The 18636-nt window shown below is 37.4% G+C and overlaps 1 protein-coding gene across 1 annotated transcript; it reads left to right on the forward strand.

The window, feature by feature from the left end:
- The first annotated feature begins 6289 nt into the window (after positions 1-6289).
- Positions 6290-18296, forward strand: LOC124868895 (E3 ubiquitin-protein ligase TRIM39-like). Its single transcript, XM_047366533.1, has 7 exons — positions 6290-6556; positions 12409-12504; positions 12588-12818; positions 12899-12921; positions 13009-13127; positions 13217-13425; positions 16755-18296. Exons 1-7 carry the CDS (start codon positions 6338-6340, stop codon positions 17409-17411), a joined length of 1554 nt encoding a protein of 517 aa, XP_047222489.1. The 5' UTR covers positions 6290-6337; the 3' UTR covers positions 17412-18296.
- The last annotated feature ends 340 nt before the right edge of the window (positions 18297-18636 follow it).

Genomic DNA, 18636 nt, shown 5'->3' on the forward strand with positions numbered 1-18636 from the left:
TATTTTTTCCCCTTATTTAGCTCCATCCATCTTTCCATCAACTGTGAATACATTTTCTGACATTGCAGAAGAAATGCATCTGTAATGCTACCACCACTATGTTTCAATGTGGGGAAGGGTGTTCAGAGTGAAGTGCAGTGTTTGTTTTCTACCTCACATAGCATTATACATAAGCCAAAAACTCATCTGGCAGGAATACTTTCTTCCACATGTTTGCCCGGTCCCTACAGATTCTTCTTTCAATAATGGCTTTCTTCTTCTCTCTTTTCCAGAAAAGTTAGAGTAGTGAAATACACAAATAATGTTTATACTGTCAAATGATTCCCCTGCTTGAGTTGTGGATCTCTGCTGCTCCTCGTGAGTTATCATGGACCTCTTGGCTGTTTCTCTGATTGTGGGATGTGTTGTGGAATGATGACGAGTTGGGGGGACCTTAACATTTGCTCATACGTGTCCTCTCGGGTGAGAAGAAAAAAGTATAGCAGTGAGAAAGCTTCTGTTATGACATCTGCCCTCAGTAAAAATCACCTGTGATTGTGTTAGCCATGCAACCCTGCAGCAGGCCGGCTTGATGTGAGTGCAGCAGAGACACGTTTTCCATGCTCAAATGATAAAGTGACAGCTTCTCCTTCAGACCTAACATGGCTGTTTTTACCTGACACTTTACCACCAGGTAGACCTCAGACAGCAACTGAATTACACAACAAAGTGTCGCATAATTCATCTGTTTACATAGATTCACTAAAACATATTACCTTTTATGTTATTTTTCAAAACTTCTCACTTTGATCCACGTTTTCCTTCTCCTGCTTCGATATGTACAAATCCTAGGGAATACTGTCTCCTTCAGGTAGGATTTAATTTCCTCCATCACCATTCCCACCAACACCTTTGTGCCCAAACAAGATAAAAGTGAATTAAGGAGAACATAAAGATTTGAAAAGTGAAATATAATAAAATCAGACACGGACAAAAAATCAATGGGAGAGTCTCTTGGTTTAAAAAGGAAAGAAGAATAACAAGGACATTAATTTAAAAAAATTGAATGATGTGATTTGAATCTATTGTAAATCTATTTTTCTAACCCAAACAGGGAGAAAACTATAAATACTGTGACACATATTTAGCACCACTGGCATTGGATAAAATACCCCTTACTCAGATGTATCTTGATCATTTTTTATATGAGCAAGTAGCTGGATATTGGACCACTCTTACTGGCAGATTTAGTAAAATTAAAACAAAAAAGTATTGGTTTTCTGCACAAACATGGCTTTTAAATGTAGCTCGTAAACTTTCAGTAAGTTGGAGGTCATTCCTGAATTTTACTGTGAGCCTGCTTCAGACATTCCAAACCAGTTTTTATTTAAGATTTTAATCATTCTAGTGCTGGAAACCCATTTTTGCTACTTTTGAACCCTTTGTCCAAGGCTGTACCCCTTCAAATGAAAGCAAGGTGGTTTGAAGATTCAGTAAAAACACAAGAACCATTAAAAAGGTTTGTCCACCCACAGTGGTTTCTTTGCTGTTTCTATAAAAAAATTTGTTGGAAAGGAAACAAAATCAGCTCAAGCATGCCATGAACTGGAGGATGCTGAAACACCAGTTTCACTGTCCATAGTAATGTGTGTTTTACAGCTTTGCTGACCAAGAAAGAAACCTCTGCTACAATGACTAACCCTTCAAGCTTTGCTGAAATGTGCACCTTCCTATATTGACACAAACTTCTGGAGAAAAGTGTTAAACTTAGGCAAGACAAAGATTGAGCTCTTTGCCTTCAATGAAAATAATAATATTTGGAATCAAGTTAAGGCTTTCAGTCAGAAAGCTGTATCAGTTGCACAGCTGTTGGTGGCACCAACATGCTGTGGGCAGCTTTGCTCCCAGTTCTACTGGGGCATTGCTCAAAGGGGGTCAATAATCATTAAGGAGGACAAACTTCTAAAACTTGTACTTCACCTCAAATCAACTATATGGCTGAATCTTGGACAATATTGGGTGTTTCAGCAGGTAAAGGAAACCAAAACACAAATCAAACTGGTTTGGAAATGGATAAAGTAGGCAATATATATTTTTTGCAATTATGGTTTCTGCTTAAAGCCGGACTGGGGCCAGGAAGCCAATTGTTTTAAATTAACTACAACATTGCCAAGAACAGTGATCTAAATATTCTAAAATATCTCCATGTATCTGTTCCTGATTGGAGCTCACCCCCACCTCACAACCACCTGGATATGCTCCTGCTTGAAACTACTTTTTTCACGGAAAGCACAGCATCTAAGAAAGCCCTGGATTCTGGGGAGTCTTCATGCCAGAGTGCTGAAGGACAGCAGATGATCCAACACAAAGAGGACAGAAGGGAGATAAATTCATATTAAATACTTTTCTAGATCACATTTGAGAGCAGGGATGAGGGAACTACAGTATAGTCAGTAGCCAGACACACAGGGTTTCTGTAAGGATGCTGTATGAAGACAAGAAACTGTAGGGCAGTCTTTTCAGACCAGTCTATCACCTGGCTTACATAAAGCACAAAAAAGCTGTTTAAACAAGAAAAAAAAAAAGATAAATCTGAGCACATTTATCTGTTTTAAAGGAATATTCTTGTAATGTGTTGTAATGCACAATGCTCAAGTATGGAGGTGCAGATGTGGCAGCCAGATAGGACAAACTCTGCCTTACAGCTCTAACCATCTTTAACGCTTTATGTGTTCTAAGGTAATGCACACACAGACAAAAAGATGAACAAACTAGATGATGCTGCAGTGGAGGAACCAGATGAAGGTCAGAGAGCCTGTAGGTACAGTTTTTACCTCTCTGGTGCTTTGGCTTTCCGTTGTAAAACTGGTGCTCACCTGCAGATGGCATTATGACCAGGTCCCATCCATGCACTGAGGCAACGTCCCCTCCATGATAATCCCACTATGTGGTAGGACATCCTGTATCAGTACTGTTAAGTTTTTGCACCATAGAGACACTTTCTTAATTTGAAAAAATCTGAAATGGACTCACAGCGTGCTGAATCAGAGGGCAGGGCTCAGAGGGCTCTGTGTCTTCCTTCCTAAGGTGTTTCAGCAGATGACAGCAGTAATGATTCTGATAGTGAGGAATCAGATTATACAGGATGTCTGTAACATCGCTGTTTAAAATCAGTGAAGTCATTTGTAAAATGTACAAATAGGCTTTAAATAGGTGGTTTTAAACAATTATAGAAGGATTTTACAAAAAAATGGCCAAATTATCTCTAAATATGGTCTAAATGCTTTGAGATTGCTTTGGTGTTAGCAGGCCAGGACTGCTTAGCATTTTAGTGAGCCGCTTCAGCTTCCTGTTACTGCAGAAGCATAAAGGATTGAGATATGCTCATGAAATCAGTTATAGTATTAAAGAACCCTTTAAATAAAATTTGATCACAGGTACATATTTCTAGCCCTAGGAAACAATGGCAAACAGAGGGAAAATGTGAAAAAGTGGGATCTTTGATTTAGCAGTTCACCGTCGCTCTTAAAAATATTTTACCAACATTTTCAACTAACAGTTTCCTTTTCAAAAAGGTAATAAAAGATTGAATCACACTGAAAGTAAACCGTCATATAATCAAACCAAACACTTATTTTAAGACGTTTTCCAGAGATGTAGTTGTGTTCTCTGGAGGTTAGCATGAGTCTTCTTCCCAGTGATGTGTTTTCCTCTAATGAATCCTTCGCCACCTGTCTGTTTCTCTCGTGTAACTCTTGCTTTGCTTCAACCTCTTCTGTCTCTGGCCCTCTGTGTATCCTCACGCCTTCTCCGACCTCTGCCATTAGTCGCATGCCATTTTACTCTGCAGGCCTCAATAAAGCCTAATTTGTGTTGACAGTCAATACTGAGACAAAAGAAATGGAAAAACAACTGTCTCCCTGATGCCCTGATATCCCAGCTTATTTGAAGAAATGGTAAACAGAGGAATCAGGAAGAAGATCACGTTACTGAAATAAGGAAGTCATTTCTAAGGCGTATGTCTGCAAACGTCTGAGATGATTATAGTCATATCATCAGCTTGTTGCACTAAATTTACAGAGGTCCTGTTTGACATTTGAGATATGAACAGTTTTATGACAATTGTTTCATATATTTCATTGGAATGCTATAAAAAAATTAAACAGCCATGGTTGAATTACTTGTTTACAGGTAAAAAACTGAAAGTCGGAAGGAACAAAATCAGGGCAAATTATGCCAGAGCCGATTTGTTTTGGTAGTTTGGTATTTCTGTTGAATTATGGAGATAAATATATACATAAAAGTGTTTCAATCATATATTCTGAAAATTTTTAATGAGATTTTGATTGATTGTGGTTCTGATCCATGTTTTGGGCAGCCAACTCTCATGAAATATGAAAGATTATGACTTTGTATAATGATCAGGCCAATTCTTTGTCATTTATTGTATGTTGGGATGAGCCAGGCCACATTATCACTGCTCTAGTTGATCCAGGATGTTACATCTGTTAACATAGACAAAAAAGAGTAAGCAAAGCTCTCTACAATTTCTTCCCTGGTACACCCCTGTCACCCTATTGTATGTCTGCCTTTCATTTCAGTGGTGTGAAAATACATTTGATTTGTGAAAAAATTCTGCCGCATAAGCACCGGAGCAATAACACACTGTGCAAACCACATATGTGCACCCTATAATAACATTACTCAATTCTGTGCTGAACAATGCAGAGGCTTTAAATAGACTTACCTTGAAGCGTATGTGCATACTTTTGATTAACTTTGCTAATAATTGTCTAAGCATTTGAGGGCTCTCATTGAAAGCTGTAATTTCTTTCCTGACTCATATTTTAACATGAAAAACATAAATATAATGATACAACATCATGGAAAAACTAACATACCCTATCTTGAGGCAGCAGAGCACTGTAAATTCCACACCACTGATTCCAGTACACATGCACTGTTCAGAAGAGGAATGCATCAAAAGCGGCACACATACTTCGAAAACGTGCCAGATGGGATGCTTTTAATTAGTTTGATTGGTTGCTTTTATATTTACTTCCTTTTAAGCACACGGAGTTTACTTTGTCACTTGAAATGTGCTCTAACAATAAAATTAAACTGACTAGACATGACAGGACTCAATGTTCCCCTTACATTTTCAATCATTAACACCCACTTCACACGTGTTTTTCAAAATGCCAGCTTACATTCCAAGACAGGAAACATCAGTTTAATGGTCAAGCTACAAGATATCTGACTCAACTCTTACGCCAATATTTGGCCTTAAGACCACTAAGGTCAAATGAAAACTTGCTACCAGAAGGTCCAAGGACACAGACTAAAGTTTTTTTTAAATCACTCCTAAAACCTAATTTTAATTCACTGTCTTTCAAATACGTTTGATAGTTGATTATTATTAGAATTTATATATTTTCAAGAGATCCTTTATGAGCACTCAAACTAATTTATTGTGTGTTTAGACATGCCTTTACATAAAAAAAAACATGCTCTATAAATAAAAATTTTTTGTTTTGATAACATATTATTACTCGACACTCTTTTGGTACATACTTTGCACTACTCATTTAGCATGTTTCACCCTAAACTCATTAATCATATTGATACATATGAGCATAGGAGGCAATGAAATATGAATCATGTCTGAAACGGATCTGTTTCATGTGAGTTCTGGATCTGAGCACCTCAGAGAGTTAAAGGGCAAAGAAACTGGATCCATACAGAAGAGTTATATGTCAAACAGCATGACTTTGTAACCAGTTGACCACCTTAAAAACTAAGGTAGACTCTGAATAGCAGTCATGATAACAAGGAAGCCCCACTTTGAATCCTAATAGTGAGAATTATGATTTAACTTGATTTTTTACAAAGTTTGCAGTTTTCTTTACCTTTGTTTAGTGAATATTTACACATTTAACTCTGTAGCATGACTTGAAGTTATATGAAAGTAATTTTAGAACCTGTTGAAGACCAGACCATTTATATCTAGACCTTGCTCTTTCTTTTTACTATGACAAATCCACAGTTAGGAGGTTAAAGACCAGCTAAGGCACAATAAGGAATGTGAAAACCTACTATAAATCACAGAGTTAAAGAGGACAGTCTGATCTACACTGCACGGTGATGTATAGGCTCATCTGGTGGAGACACGTCAGCTGAGAAGACTGTAATCAGATATTCTGTTATTCAACTTCACTTCTTCTAAATAGATGCGTGCCAACCAATCCTGGTATCAAAATGCTTGACTGCATCTCCCATTTGCCATTCTCTAGTCCCCAGTTTCCCTCACTGCTTCATTCTCACAAGCTAAATTGTCTTCCTGTCTGTTAGAAACACCATGAGTGACCAGGCCTCTCTTTATTCACCCCTGCATGGATCAGAGGCAGGCGTTATTTCTCCCTCATCACTTGAGTCTGCAGAATGTTGTCAAGAACACGAGGAGTACCTGTCCTTGTTTTGTCTGGATGACTTGGAGCCCTTATGTGAACAATGTGCAGCTGACAGCCACGCATGCCACAGGGTTTACCGTGCAGCTGAGGCCGCCATTGACTGCAAGGTAGGAATCTGGCATTTGGTGCTGCTTTAAGTGCATCAGAGACAAACATTTTACATTGACCTTTGATACATATAATTGTTTTTTATAGCTAAATAAATGCTTTAGGATAAAAAACAACAAGTTAACATGGATTTGGAAGTTTAAATATGAAGAAATGGCTTTTATTTTTGTTGTTACAAATATTGTCACCTGACCCTGCGAATTTTACCCCTTTTCTTTCTTTAAACATTAACTAATCATAAATTTGACCTGAGCTTCGTTTTTTTCCTCATCTTTAGTTGCTTTAATTTGGAACATTTTCAGAATTGGAATCAGATCAGTAGATTTTATCAATCCCAGAGGGAAATTAGGGTGGTACAGCTGCTCAGGTAAACTGTAAAACAGAAAAATGGAAAACAGGAAACATAATTTAACCATCTTTGTAATTTGTATAAATAAAATATAAAGTGTCCCAAAAATAGATAAGACTGACAGCTCTGAATATATAAGTGGCATTAGTGAAGTGGTCTGTTTGTTGTGGTCAAAGGGAGGAGTCATATTAGTTGGATTGCCACACCTGGGAATGATATCCTGTGGTGTTCCACAGTGTAAGGTGGTTGAGATGGTTGTTCACCAAATGAGATCCTGTGATTGGCCACCACAAAATATAGAGGGTGTAGAACAACGTTAGTTATCACATAACTCCTGCCCTGGGTGAGTCCTTCCTTCTTCTGCTGCTCCACCACCAATCATAATAAGAAAATTAGGTTCTGCAGCTGGACAAAATGCATTGCAGTCCCACATAAAGCACATAAGTTAGTCTCGCTCTTCTTTACATTAAGCATGGAGCGTCTAGTGAGCATACTAGAATGCCAACTCCCCATTGACTGCTTTTGCATAAACTATATATTTTTTTATCTGTTGCACATTGTTTCCCCCCCTGTCTAATGCCACCCTGGGCAATTACCCATATGGCCATATTGAAAACCTCCACTGGTGTTGAAGAATGTCCAATTCTGTTCTTAGCTTGGATAACATCTTCCTGTCAGAGTCCACCTTCAAACCCACCATTTTACTGGTTTTGTGAATCAGGTCCTTGAGTCTGTTGGTGTCCACCACCCTTAGTCTGCTTCCCTGGCAATTTACAGGAATGCACCGGCTACTGCAAACTCACACAAACATTCACAGTATCAAAGATACCCCCAAAGACCCACCATAATTACTTGATAAAATTCCAAACTATGGTCACATTTATTGTCACCCATGTTAAATATGTGTTTAAAGCATAAAAAAATTATCTTTTATTGCTGTAACATAATCTCACGCAAAAAGAATTGAAAGAATCCATCCTTTAAGTTGAGTACAGTTATTCAAAGATAACAGGTCAATATTAATGGGGCTGCACAACATCAGGAAAACAATATATTGTCATATTGTTACGTATTGCTAAGATGATGTCTCTTTCACTTACATGACCCGACCACTCTGTCTCAGCTGTAGGATCTTGCTCACTAAAATCTATATCAGATGTCACAATAAAGGCTATTGAACGTTCATCCAGGTTGCTAAATATATAACACTGAGGAACTGGGTTTTAATGTTTTTCTTTACATTTTTGTTCCTGTTAAACCATTTAGGTGGCCCAATGTTTTAGATCATTATCATTCACTCCTACAAGGTTCCTGGAGTCTTTTTGAAGAGAAGCAGGCCCACAGCATTACAGATCCTCTCCCATACTTAACAGTAGGGATGGTAGGCTTTTCCAGATTCATTCTTTTTTATGTCAGATAGACCTGGAGTGTTTATTGCTGAAAAGCTCAATCTTAGCCTCATCTGACCAAACCACAAAGTTCCAGGTAAAATCCTTAGAACATTTTTCAAGCTCCACATTTACATTTGCAACAGGATTTAACATTTTTTATTTTTTTATTTTGTTAGCATGCTTCTCAAACAACAGGTTGGGATGTAGATAGCATCTAATGGCTATTGATCCCAAGATACCACTATTTGCTCTGGCAGTGAACTTTGGATGGTTTATAATCTCCCTTACCTTCCTCCTCACCGTATGTGGTGGCACTACAAAAATAGGTCCTCTTCGATCCTTGTTTGTCACAGTTTCATTTTTTATTTTATTTTAAATTATTGCTCTGATTGTAAGTGTGAAGAAGTTAAGATGAGTAGCTTTTTTCTGGCTGATTACTGGCATGTTCTTGTGTCTTTCCCAATTTGAAGCACGGCTAAGAGAGTGCCCCATTGTTAAATCATTTTTATACCTCAGGAAAACAGAAAGTCATTCATAACGTTAAACTCTAAGGGTTTAGTTTTTTCTTTAAATTGGGGGATTTATAACCACCAATAATTTTAATGCTGAAGATATAATAAAAACAACACATTTCCCCAACTGAATAAATGTAATCAAATTAAAAGCTGGATTTTGCTGCATGTTTTTATGTTGATATTATGCTACTGAAATAAATATGAATTTATTTTATAGCTTTTTTTTACCCCTTTACCAAAGACGGCAGTGCATTTATACTTGGCTTTAAAGACTTTGTTTTTATGGCAAATATTTCTCTTACACTTTTACTTTGATGATATCCTTAAAGTAAAAAAAAAACAAACAAAAAAACAGAAAGAGAGGCCTTCCTCTTTCACAGAAAGCAATAAAGGAGATCCTGAAGGACTGAAATACAGAGCAGCTGGAAGGAATTAACTTTTTCCGCTCATGGACACCAGCACAGCCGTTGACTGCCAACAAGAATGCTTGAAAACTGTTATACCAAGTTACAGTAGCCTTGATGCCAGAGAGCCAAACCAAACATTCACCAAAGGGCATCAAGTAACAGAAGAACTCTCAATAGCATAGTCTTATATGATCTAAACTCTTATTTTCCCAAGGCAGAGAGGCCCACTTCAAGTCTTCTGTACTTTATTTGCATGCTTCCTGAAGCCACATCCCTGCAGATGTCTAAACAAGGAGGATTCTTTATAGCCATCTTCAAAATGCCCTGTAAATATTTGTTTTCTCATCCAAACAGACCCTGCCTTGTTTAAATTGAACATGATCTGATTTTGCCTAGAGAAAAAAAAATTAGTTCGATATAACTGGTAGTAACTTTTTCAATCTTTGCTAAATTTGAAAATGAAAATGTATCTAATCATCAGGGAACTAATTGTGAAGAATGGGAAACAATTATTGGGAATAGTGGAGTCCCCCAAGGCTTGGGACCAAAAGACTTAATTCCACAAATGTTCATTTTATTTGCAGATGACACAAATATGTTTTGTGAAGCAGAAAAGTTTACAACAAGTGGTCGCTTTGGAAATTAATCAAATAAATGATGCCTTAATAATCACAATTTAGTCTTGAATTTGAGCAAAACAAAAGTTAACAACATTTAATGATAATTGAAAATGCAATTAACTAATACTATTAATAAACACATGAAAAATAGATCAAATAGAATACATCCACCACCCTTAGGCTGCTTCCCTGGCAAACACCTTACAGGATGGCACTGGCCACTCCAAACTCACACAAACATCCAGAGCTTTAAAACCACCCCAAAAGTCCAACCTTCATTACTTGATTAAATCCAAACTACAGCCACATGTATTGTGACCCCTGTGTTTAGAGCATAGTCCAGTTAAATTTCTTAACAATGGACCATGAAAAGCTTTAACCCTCAAATAAGAAGGATCTCAATCTTGATCTCAAAGCACTTTTTACAATCGAAATCATTTTACACATACATACAGTAGTTCTGCATATTTCAGTTACCATGGACCATTCTTCAGATTATTTTTTGAAGATGTTTACATATTGAACATATTGAATTTGATGCATTTTTTTTATGTACTTGGTCTGCTGTTATCTACAGAATTAGTTTTATGTTTTTCTTTCTCAGGAGTTTAAAATACAGGTATCTATCAATTTGTAAAATAATCTGGATTTAATTAAGATTCTCAGGGGAGTTAGGGACACTAATGCTGGAATGGTTACCACGGATACCTATGGGGCTTGTTGACTTTCCAGTTTCTTTCTGTGTACTTGTGTCTGCCTTTTGATTACCCAAACAGTTCAGAAATATTAATCTGCCTACAGGGTATCAACATCACATTAAAGTTCTCATACATATGCGTGGCTTGTTATTTGTTTTTGTACACTTTTGTACACTGTCTTGTTAAACCAGGCTATTTAATTTAACCTTCATATTCACCTGTAATGACAGGAGTTGACTTGCTTTTACCATTCCCAGAAATGTGATTTTGAATTGTTTTAATCAAAGAAATCTAGTATAATATTCCGTTTCCTTTGGTATGTTGGATTCTGTTCATTTACTTTCAGAACATACATATAGAAATAGTTACAAATAATTAAGAAACAACTCTAAAAGCATACTTCAGGTTTTAATAATGCATGGTTGTCAGTGCAAACCTTTAAGGTTTAATTAAGGTTTATGGCAACAATTCTGAAAGTCTGGTCTCTGATCTGGGTCTGGTAACTCATCTAACCATCCAAACCCAGCCCACACCTTATTTTTAGGGCTGGCTCAGCTGAGAGTCAACCAACAGCCATGTAGGAGAGACTTAAATACAGCACAGCATCCTGCTATAAAACTAATCATTCATATTTGCGACGCTCAAACAAGATGCTGAGTTTATGGAGTATGAGAACCGATCTTTCATTACGTTTTGTCCACACCTGCTTGTTTGGAGCCGCAAAGAAAATGTAATGAACTGAATTATCAATCAGTCATATTAAAATAAAAGGGATGCAAGGTATTATTCAATTCAATTCAATTCAAAAATACTTTATTAATCCCAAAGGGAAATTAAATGTTGTTGTAGCTGATAATATACAGGTTTCTTCAAAGAGTCGTTGTAGATGCTGATGGCTGTGGCCAGGAAGGATCTCCTGTAGCGCTCCGTCTTACAGCAGATCTGAAGAAGCCTCTGACTGAAGACACTCTGTTCTTGTAGGACAGTCTCATGAAGAGGATGCTCAGAGTTCTCCATAATGTTCTTCATTTTATGAAGAATCCGTATTAGCCTAGCACAATATTCTGTTGCAGTTCTTTAAAACAAAAGATCAAGCATAATTCATTTAGGAATTCAAGCCTTTTATTCATTTGTTGAAAATATTGACATCTTTGCGATTTAATAAATTACCCTTTAGGAAATTTAATATACTGTAAGAATAATATCTGACTTTTGACTGACACTCAGGTTATGATCTGTTTGTGGCTTTGTTGCTGCCTCTATACAGAAAAAAAGAATATGGGGGAAAACAGGAAATGTGTTTTAAAATTATAAATGATACTATTAGAAATTAGTAAATTAACAAAACTTATTCTTTTACAGTCCAAGGTTTAGGCAGTTCATTGCAGGCAGAAACTGCTATTTTTCATATCAGGTCGCTAATATGTATTTTAACTTTGGATATCTGTAACTTGCCTCAGTTGTTTTGTTGTTACAATGTAGTTTTTCACTTTAAGTTGAGTTTATTTGCTTTCTTTATTTTTGTGTATAAAGAAAGTCAGTTTATTTTTTATTAACAAAGCTGATCATGTTTAAATGATCAGTTGTATGGTTTGCTTGTAACTTGTAGTTATTCTGGACTTTTGACCTTTTCTAGAAATTTGTTTTTGACCTTTGAACATTAAGCTGAAGAACCCTGGTTTGTGGTATACAAGGTTTATTTCCTGTTTTTGACTGTAGCTGAAAGATGTGGCCATTATGTGTGGTTAATTTATAAATGATTCAAATGCAAAATGAGAAATTGAATTTTAATTATATACAAAAACAAGTAAAATTTATACAGCTTGTTCCATACAGCCTGGTTTTAAAGTCATTCTCCCTTTAAACAATAGGAGGAGCTTAAAACATCTCTAACTGGATTAAACAGGAAGATAAAAAACTTCGAAGATGTCATTCAGACCTGCCAAAACGCATCAAAGTGCAACCAGGTGCCTCTAACAATAGTGAAAAATATATACTTCTTCACCTGTCTGTATGTGTTTAAAAGCTTTACTTGTTGAATCTTTTTAAGTCCAAACTCACAGAGGAGATGATGAAGGGAGAATTTGAGAAACTTCATCAGTTTTTGAGACAGGAAGAAGCAGCCAGGCTTCATGCGCTGAAGGAGGAGGAGAAAGATAAGATAAGGAAGGCTGGGGAGATGATAAGAACACTGAATGAGGCGATGACACCTCTGGAGGACAAGATCCAGCTGACTGAGGGGGAGCTCCATGCAGGACGAGAAGGAGTTGAATATTTACAGGTGAAATCATCAAATGATGTTTTTTTACTGTAAAAAATGAGTATAAAAGGAGTTTAATTCAAACCAATTATTTTTCACAGGAATACAAAGATACAATGAGTAGGTATGTGGATTTATGAGATTTAGTTCATCCATATGTGTGTAAAGAATCCCAACCACCTGATTGTCTTTCCATATTTATTTACTGCAGCACATGTTCTGGTGACACAGAGCCTGAGAGGATTAACAGACCTTTAATCAATGTGGCAAAACACTTAGGGAATCTCCAGTATGCTGTTTGGGAGAAGATGAAACAAATCGTTCCCTATAGTTAGTGTCCTCCCACACGTGCATGCATTTTCTGTATGATCTGCTCTGTTTCTCTCTTGGATGTCTCTTAAATACCTAATATCTTCTAGCTCCGGTGATACTGGATCCCAGAACAGCAGGCCAGTCCGTGAAGGTGTCGTCAGAGCTGAACGGTTTTCATATTGCCCCCGGACCGTCACAGAGAGCAGAGCAGCACGTAAATGAGGCTGCTCCAGCCAACGCTGAACGCTTCCACCCTCATCCCTGCATTTTGGCAAGAGAAGGCTTTAACACAGGGGTACACTGCTGGAACATTGAGGTATTTACATACTGTAATGTATGTACATGTATAAGATCATGTTTTTACTAAAAGGCATGCGGTTTTTCTGGGCTGCACAGTGGCGCAGTTGGTAACCCTGTTGCTTTGCAGCAAGAAGGTCCTTGGTTCAACTCCCTGCTGGGGATCTTTCTGCATGGAGTTTGCATGTTCTCCTTGTGCTTGCGGCTTCCTCCCACAGTCCAAAAACATGACTGTTAGGTTAATTGGTCTCTTTAAATCGTCTTTAAGTGCAAATGAGTGATGGCATGGTTGATTGTCCTGTGGGTCTCTGTGTTGCACTGCAATGGACTGGCACCTGTCCAAGGTGCACCCTGCCTTTCACTCGTAGACTACTGGAGAGAGGCACCAGCTCCCCCGCGACCCTGTACGGCAGAAGTAGGTCTAGAAAATGGTTGGTCATGTTGTTTTTATTAATTTGTGCATTTGTTATGCTGTATGCTTGTTTATTACGTAAGATTTGAATTTGAAGATTTACAAACTATGTCTAATTTGTTAAAATCTTGTTTCCAAGCAGCCAGAGCTTTTTTAGAATATATTAAACCTGTCTTGAATAATATTTCTTAAGGCATTATAAAAGTTTGCAGCCAAAGTCCAAAGACTTTGGCTGCTGTTTTGTTTTGTAAAAATAAATAAACATACATTTTACACAAGCAAGTAAAAAATGTATAAATAGTATTAATAAAACTCTCAAGGAGTGTGGAGGTAGTGCAGGACCAAAGTGCAAACAGGAGGGTGGGAGCCGCATGGTGAGTAGAAAGGATTAATAATAGCTGAACTGAGAACTTACAGCAGGGTAACAGGCAGGAACACAGCGACATTAAATTTGGAAAGTCAGCATTGGATCCAGCGGTGAACAATGAAAACCAGAAGGTATAAATCCCGGGGTAGGGAGGAGAATGTACCAATGAACAATGGGAGCTTATCAAGAGCAACTGGTGGGAGTGAGAATGCAGGCAACTGAAGGAGGGAGGCCAATTAACACTGATGAGCAGGGAGTCCAGGGAAGTAACAGAAACATCTAAGTGAACAGAAATAAGTAAACAATGGGACTACCTAAAGAACATGAACAGGGAGGAACCAGATCTACAAGGAAATACAGACTAAAACATCTAACACAGGAATCCAAGAAAGTAATCTAAACACAAGAATGAATGATGAATCTAATAAACATGAATGAACTGAAATAACGACAAAGAACATGGCAGGGCAGACAGAACTCAAACTCAAAACCCTTAACACAGGCAGGCTATGACAAAATAATATAAAAACCCATTAACAAAACATTAAAACAGCTAATGAAATGTTAAAATTGTCAGTAAAAGTTAGAATTTGGCAGAATTTAGTGTAACAGCCATCAGCTGATCTTGTGAGCATAAAACGTTTGTCTAAAAAAACTATATTTTTGCATGCATGGTTTATTTGCTCAGTAAGAAGATGAGTCAGTGTTGGGAAATCCTATTGGGGGAAAAGGTGTTTTTGTGCTAATACAATTGATCTGTAGCATCTCCTCTGCTGGGAGGAGCTAGGACAAGTTTTCTCTTGTTTCAGCAATGTCTTTGATAATGTTTTTCAGACTGTAGATCCTGTATTGATGTTCAACTGAGTTTAATCCCATTAATATTTTCTTTTGCTGTGTACAATAAACTGTAGAAGCTTTTTGGAGTCTTTGGTTTAGCTAGAAAACCAGGCCACGAAGCTGTTTTTCAGGAGGATTTCTGTTATGTATTTATAGAAGCTGATCAACTGGATCTGAGGGAGGTTAGCTCTCCTTAAATAGTTAAAAAAGTTAAGTTGTTGTCATGATTGCGTGTAACTTTCAATGCGTCATCAGCCCAGAAGAGGTGGTCTCTAATGGTAACTCTCAAGAACTGAAAATGTACCACTCTCTCCACAGCTCCTGTTTGGGTGGTTATTGTCTGTTTTTTCTTGTGGTCCTTAGATATCTGTTTAGTGTTCAAAAGCAGGATAGATGTTTTGCCAGGTTTCTAACCTAATTTTTACATTATGTTTAGTTGTTGTTTGAAAGAAGTACAATGGCTGTTGTGTCTTCTGTAAATTTCACAATCATGCTTTATTTGAGGTGTTTGATGGGGATACAGCCATGGTTGAAAAGTGCATAGAGGAAGGGGTTCAGCACACAACCCTGTGGCACTCCTATTTTAAGGGTGAGGGTGGAGGATATTTGACCATTTGACCTGACAGCCTGGTGGCTATTGGTGAGAAAGTCCAGAAAATGGAGAGACTTAGTCCAAATGAGTGGATTTTATTAATCAGCCAGCCCGTAACTGTTGTATCAAATGCTGAGTTATAGTCCTCTGAGAGCACCTTCATGTAAGTGTTGGGCTTTTCAGGGTGGGGGAGGACAGCATGCCGAGCAGCACCGGTGATATCCTCAGTCGGTTCAAAGCAGATGGTTTCCTTTTTAGTTGAGCCAACTAGTCTCCAGCCAGTAACTGTCAGAATTACCCTCTTGTATAGTTTTGTGTCTGTCCGCAAGGGATCAGATTGTGTCTTTGTGAGAAGTGTCTAGCAAAGTGCCCAAAGATACAAGTTAAACATGGTTGTAAGTTATTTTCATGCCTTACACATGTTTGGGTTTAGGAAAATGAGTAAAAAGCAGCAAATGTTTCAGGAAACAGCAATCAATTAATCAGTCAAATCTTATTTATTAATTACTTTTCAAACCACTAAATGTAACAGTGAGTTATTTTCAGAAGTTAAAAACAAAGAAGCAAACATGTAGACAACAGATTAGCAATCACGCTAGAAAAATGTTAAACTAAGTAACTCAAAATAATTATCATTAGCTAATAGAAGAGAATGTAATATAAAAGTGAAGAAACACGCTCACAATTGTATTTATAAGAGGAACACCAGAGAAATAAGGCTTTTACCATAAGATGAACAAATTAATATAAAACATAAAATTAGATTTACTTTTATGATAAAATCCAAAATAGTAGTAAAAACCAGATAAAGATGAATAAAATGTAATGTTTTAGGAACCTGTCTTAAAATTTTACTCATTGAGTACATAAAATAAAATATGAATGGAAATCTAACTAAAGTACTAAACTTAGAGTAAAAGTCAGGTTAAAAAAAGAGTTTTTAATTGGCTTTTTAAAAGATATTTTTAAAAATCTGAGATGATTAAAGACTTCTCCACAATATGATCGATAACAGATATAAGCCTGAAACACCAGTTAACCAAGAGAACCCACTCCATTTACATGATCTCATGTAAATGGAGCAAAAAATAACAATTCCTTCCACAATTTTAAGCTAAAGGTTTGTCTTTTTCCTGTCAGGTTGGCAAAACAAACAGATGGGCAGTTGGTGTAGCTGCTCCATCAGTGCTGAGAAAGTCCAAATGTGAAGCATGCCCAGAAGCTGGACTCTGGTGTATCAGCCTCAAGGATGGAGAGTACCAAGCTCTCACGACTCCCACTCAGACCCTCAACCTCAACAGCTCACATCACCTCACCAAAGTCCGCGTAAGACTGGACTGTGAAGTAGGGACGCTGGATTTCATTGATGCTGACACAGATGGACCACTTTTTACCTTTACACATTGTTTTACAGAAACAGTCTATCCTTATTTTGAGAGTATGTCTTTAGGCGGATGTGTTGCAGTGTTGAAACGGAGAGTGAAGATCCGTGTGGACTCAGATTATGTCCCCCTTAAAGACACTGTTACAGTTTTGGAGGATCAGGCAATGAAAGGCAACCCTTCCACAGAGAAAGTTATTGCAGCGAACCTAAAGCAAGACATGGACACTGAGCATTTGAGTGAGGACAAGAAGTCAATGGAAATGTGTTATTTGAAAGAGGAGAAATTAGTAACGCCTAATGAAAAGGAGAAGACATCAAACACCAGAAATGTTAAGAAACAGAGCGGAAAAAGCAGGTTTAATGAAAGCTACCATGTTTCACTGAACAAAGCCCTGAATGACACTGACTGTTGAAACTTCAGGTAAATCCAAATTAATGCAATTAATAAGAATCCTCATCTGTGTGTTAAATAATAGAGTCAGCCAAATGTTATTTTTAAGAGGAGATGTAACATTTTGTGTTTTGTGTTGTTTTTTTGCCACATGATTGTGGAGTTTGCATTGTTCGCATGTGCATGAAGCAGTACTACAAAATGAAATATATTCACAGCAAATATTCCTAGTATCCTAATATACCTGAGCTGTTCCACCATGGAGATCATGAACTTCACATTTATGATTTTGTTGAAATGTTGTGATGGAAACGTCTGAACCTAAAAGTGTCAATATATTTAGTAAGAATCCCTAAGCCTTTACAAAACACTTCTAGCAGAATTGCAACTGAGAGCATTATTCAGAGAAGCAGCAAAGAAGGCTTTGTTAACTCTGGAGGAGTTGCAGAGATCCACTGCTAGGGTGGGAAAAATCTGTCAACAGGACACTCCATAAATCTGCTCTTTGGGGAAGAAAGCGTTTACTGAAAGAAAGCCAGAGGAAGTTGAATGGGCTGCACAGTGTTGTAGTGATTAGTGCTACTGCATGCAGCAAGAACATCTCAGGAGCCTATCACTCACTGCTGAATACCCCACCCACTGCATATTTATAGTGGTAGTCTTGGTTTGCTTATTATCATTTTACTTTTCCTTAACAAATCATGGACTTTCTTCCTTGGGCTAAAATATAAATGTGTAACATATTTTCTGGATCATTGTTTTTAAAATGGCTTAATGGCTAACAACTCACAACTGGAGTTTTGTTTTCAGAATACATAGCATTGTGTGTATGGTGTGTAATTATTAAGTACATACATCACTGGAGAGTGGTGTATGTACTGTATATTTTAATACAACTTTATCCTACTGTAAGTACAATGTTTATTTGTGCCTTCTATCTTTAGGCCATTATTGGATGTAATTTAATATTCGTTATGCAGGATATAAAAAGTGTCTCAGACATTTTTTGTGCACCAAAATGTATTTGTAAAAACAACAATGTAGTATTTGTTTCCATATTAGAGTGAGAAAGAGTTTCTAGAGGCCCTTATGTTTTCACATTTTCAACAGTAAGTACACAGGAAATAGTGTGGAGAGAGAGGGGGAAGGGGATGCAGTAAACTTAGGCAGGCCAGGACGCAAACCTGTGACAGCCTGCGTCAAGGACTAAGGCCTCTATGTGGGTCGCACGCTTAACCCCGTACGTC

Source organism: Girardinichthys multiradiatus, chromosome 5 (assembly GCF_021462225.1).
Source record: "Girardinichthys multiradiatus isolate DD_20200921_A chromosome 5, DD_fGirMul_XY1, whole genome shotgun sequence".
NCBI lineage: Eukaryota > Metazoa > Chordata > Actinopteri > Cyprinodontiformes > Goodeidae > Girardinichthys > Girardinichthys multiradiatus.

What these genes read in the sequence shown, in the direction of transcription:
- LOC124868895 (XM_047366533.1), top strand. Translation starts at nt 6,338, where the DNA reads ATGAGTGACCAGGCCTCTCTTTATTCACCCCTGCATGGATCAGAGGCA. An exon ending in AGGCCGCCATTGACTGCAAG is followed by an intron (nt 6,557 to 12,408) that starts GTAGGAATCTGG and finishes TTTAAACAATAG; the next exon opens with GAGGAGCTTAAAACATCTCT. An exon ending in TACAAAGATACAATGAGTAG is followed by an intron (nt 12,922 to 13,008) that starts GTATGTGGATTT and finishes TATTTACTGCAG; the next exon opens with CACATGTTCTGGTGACACAG.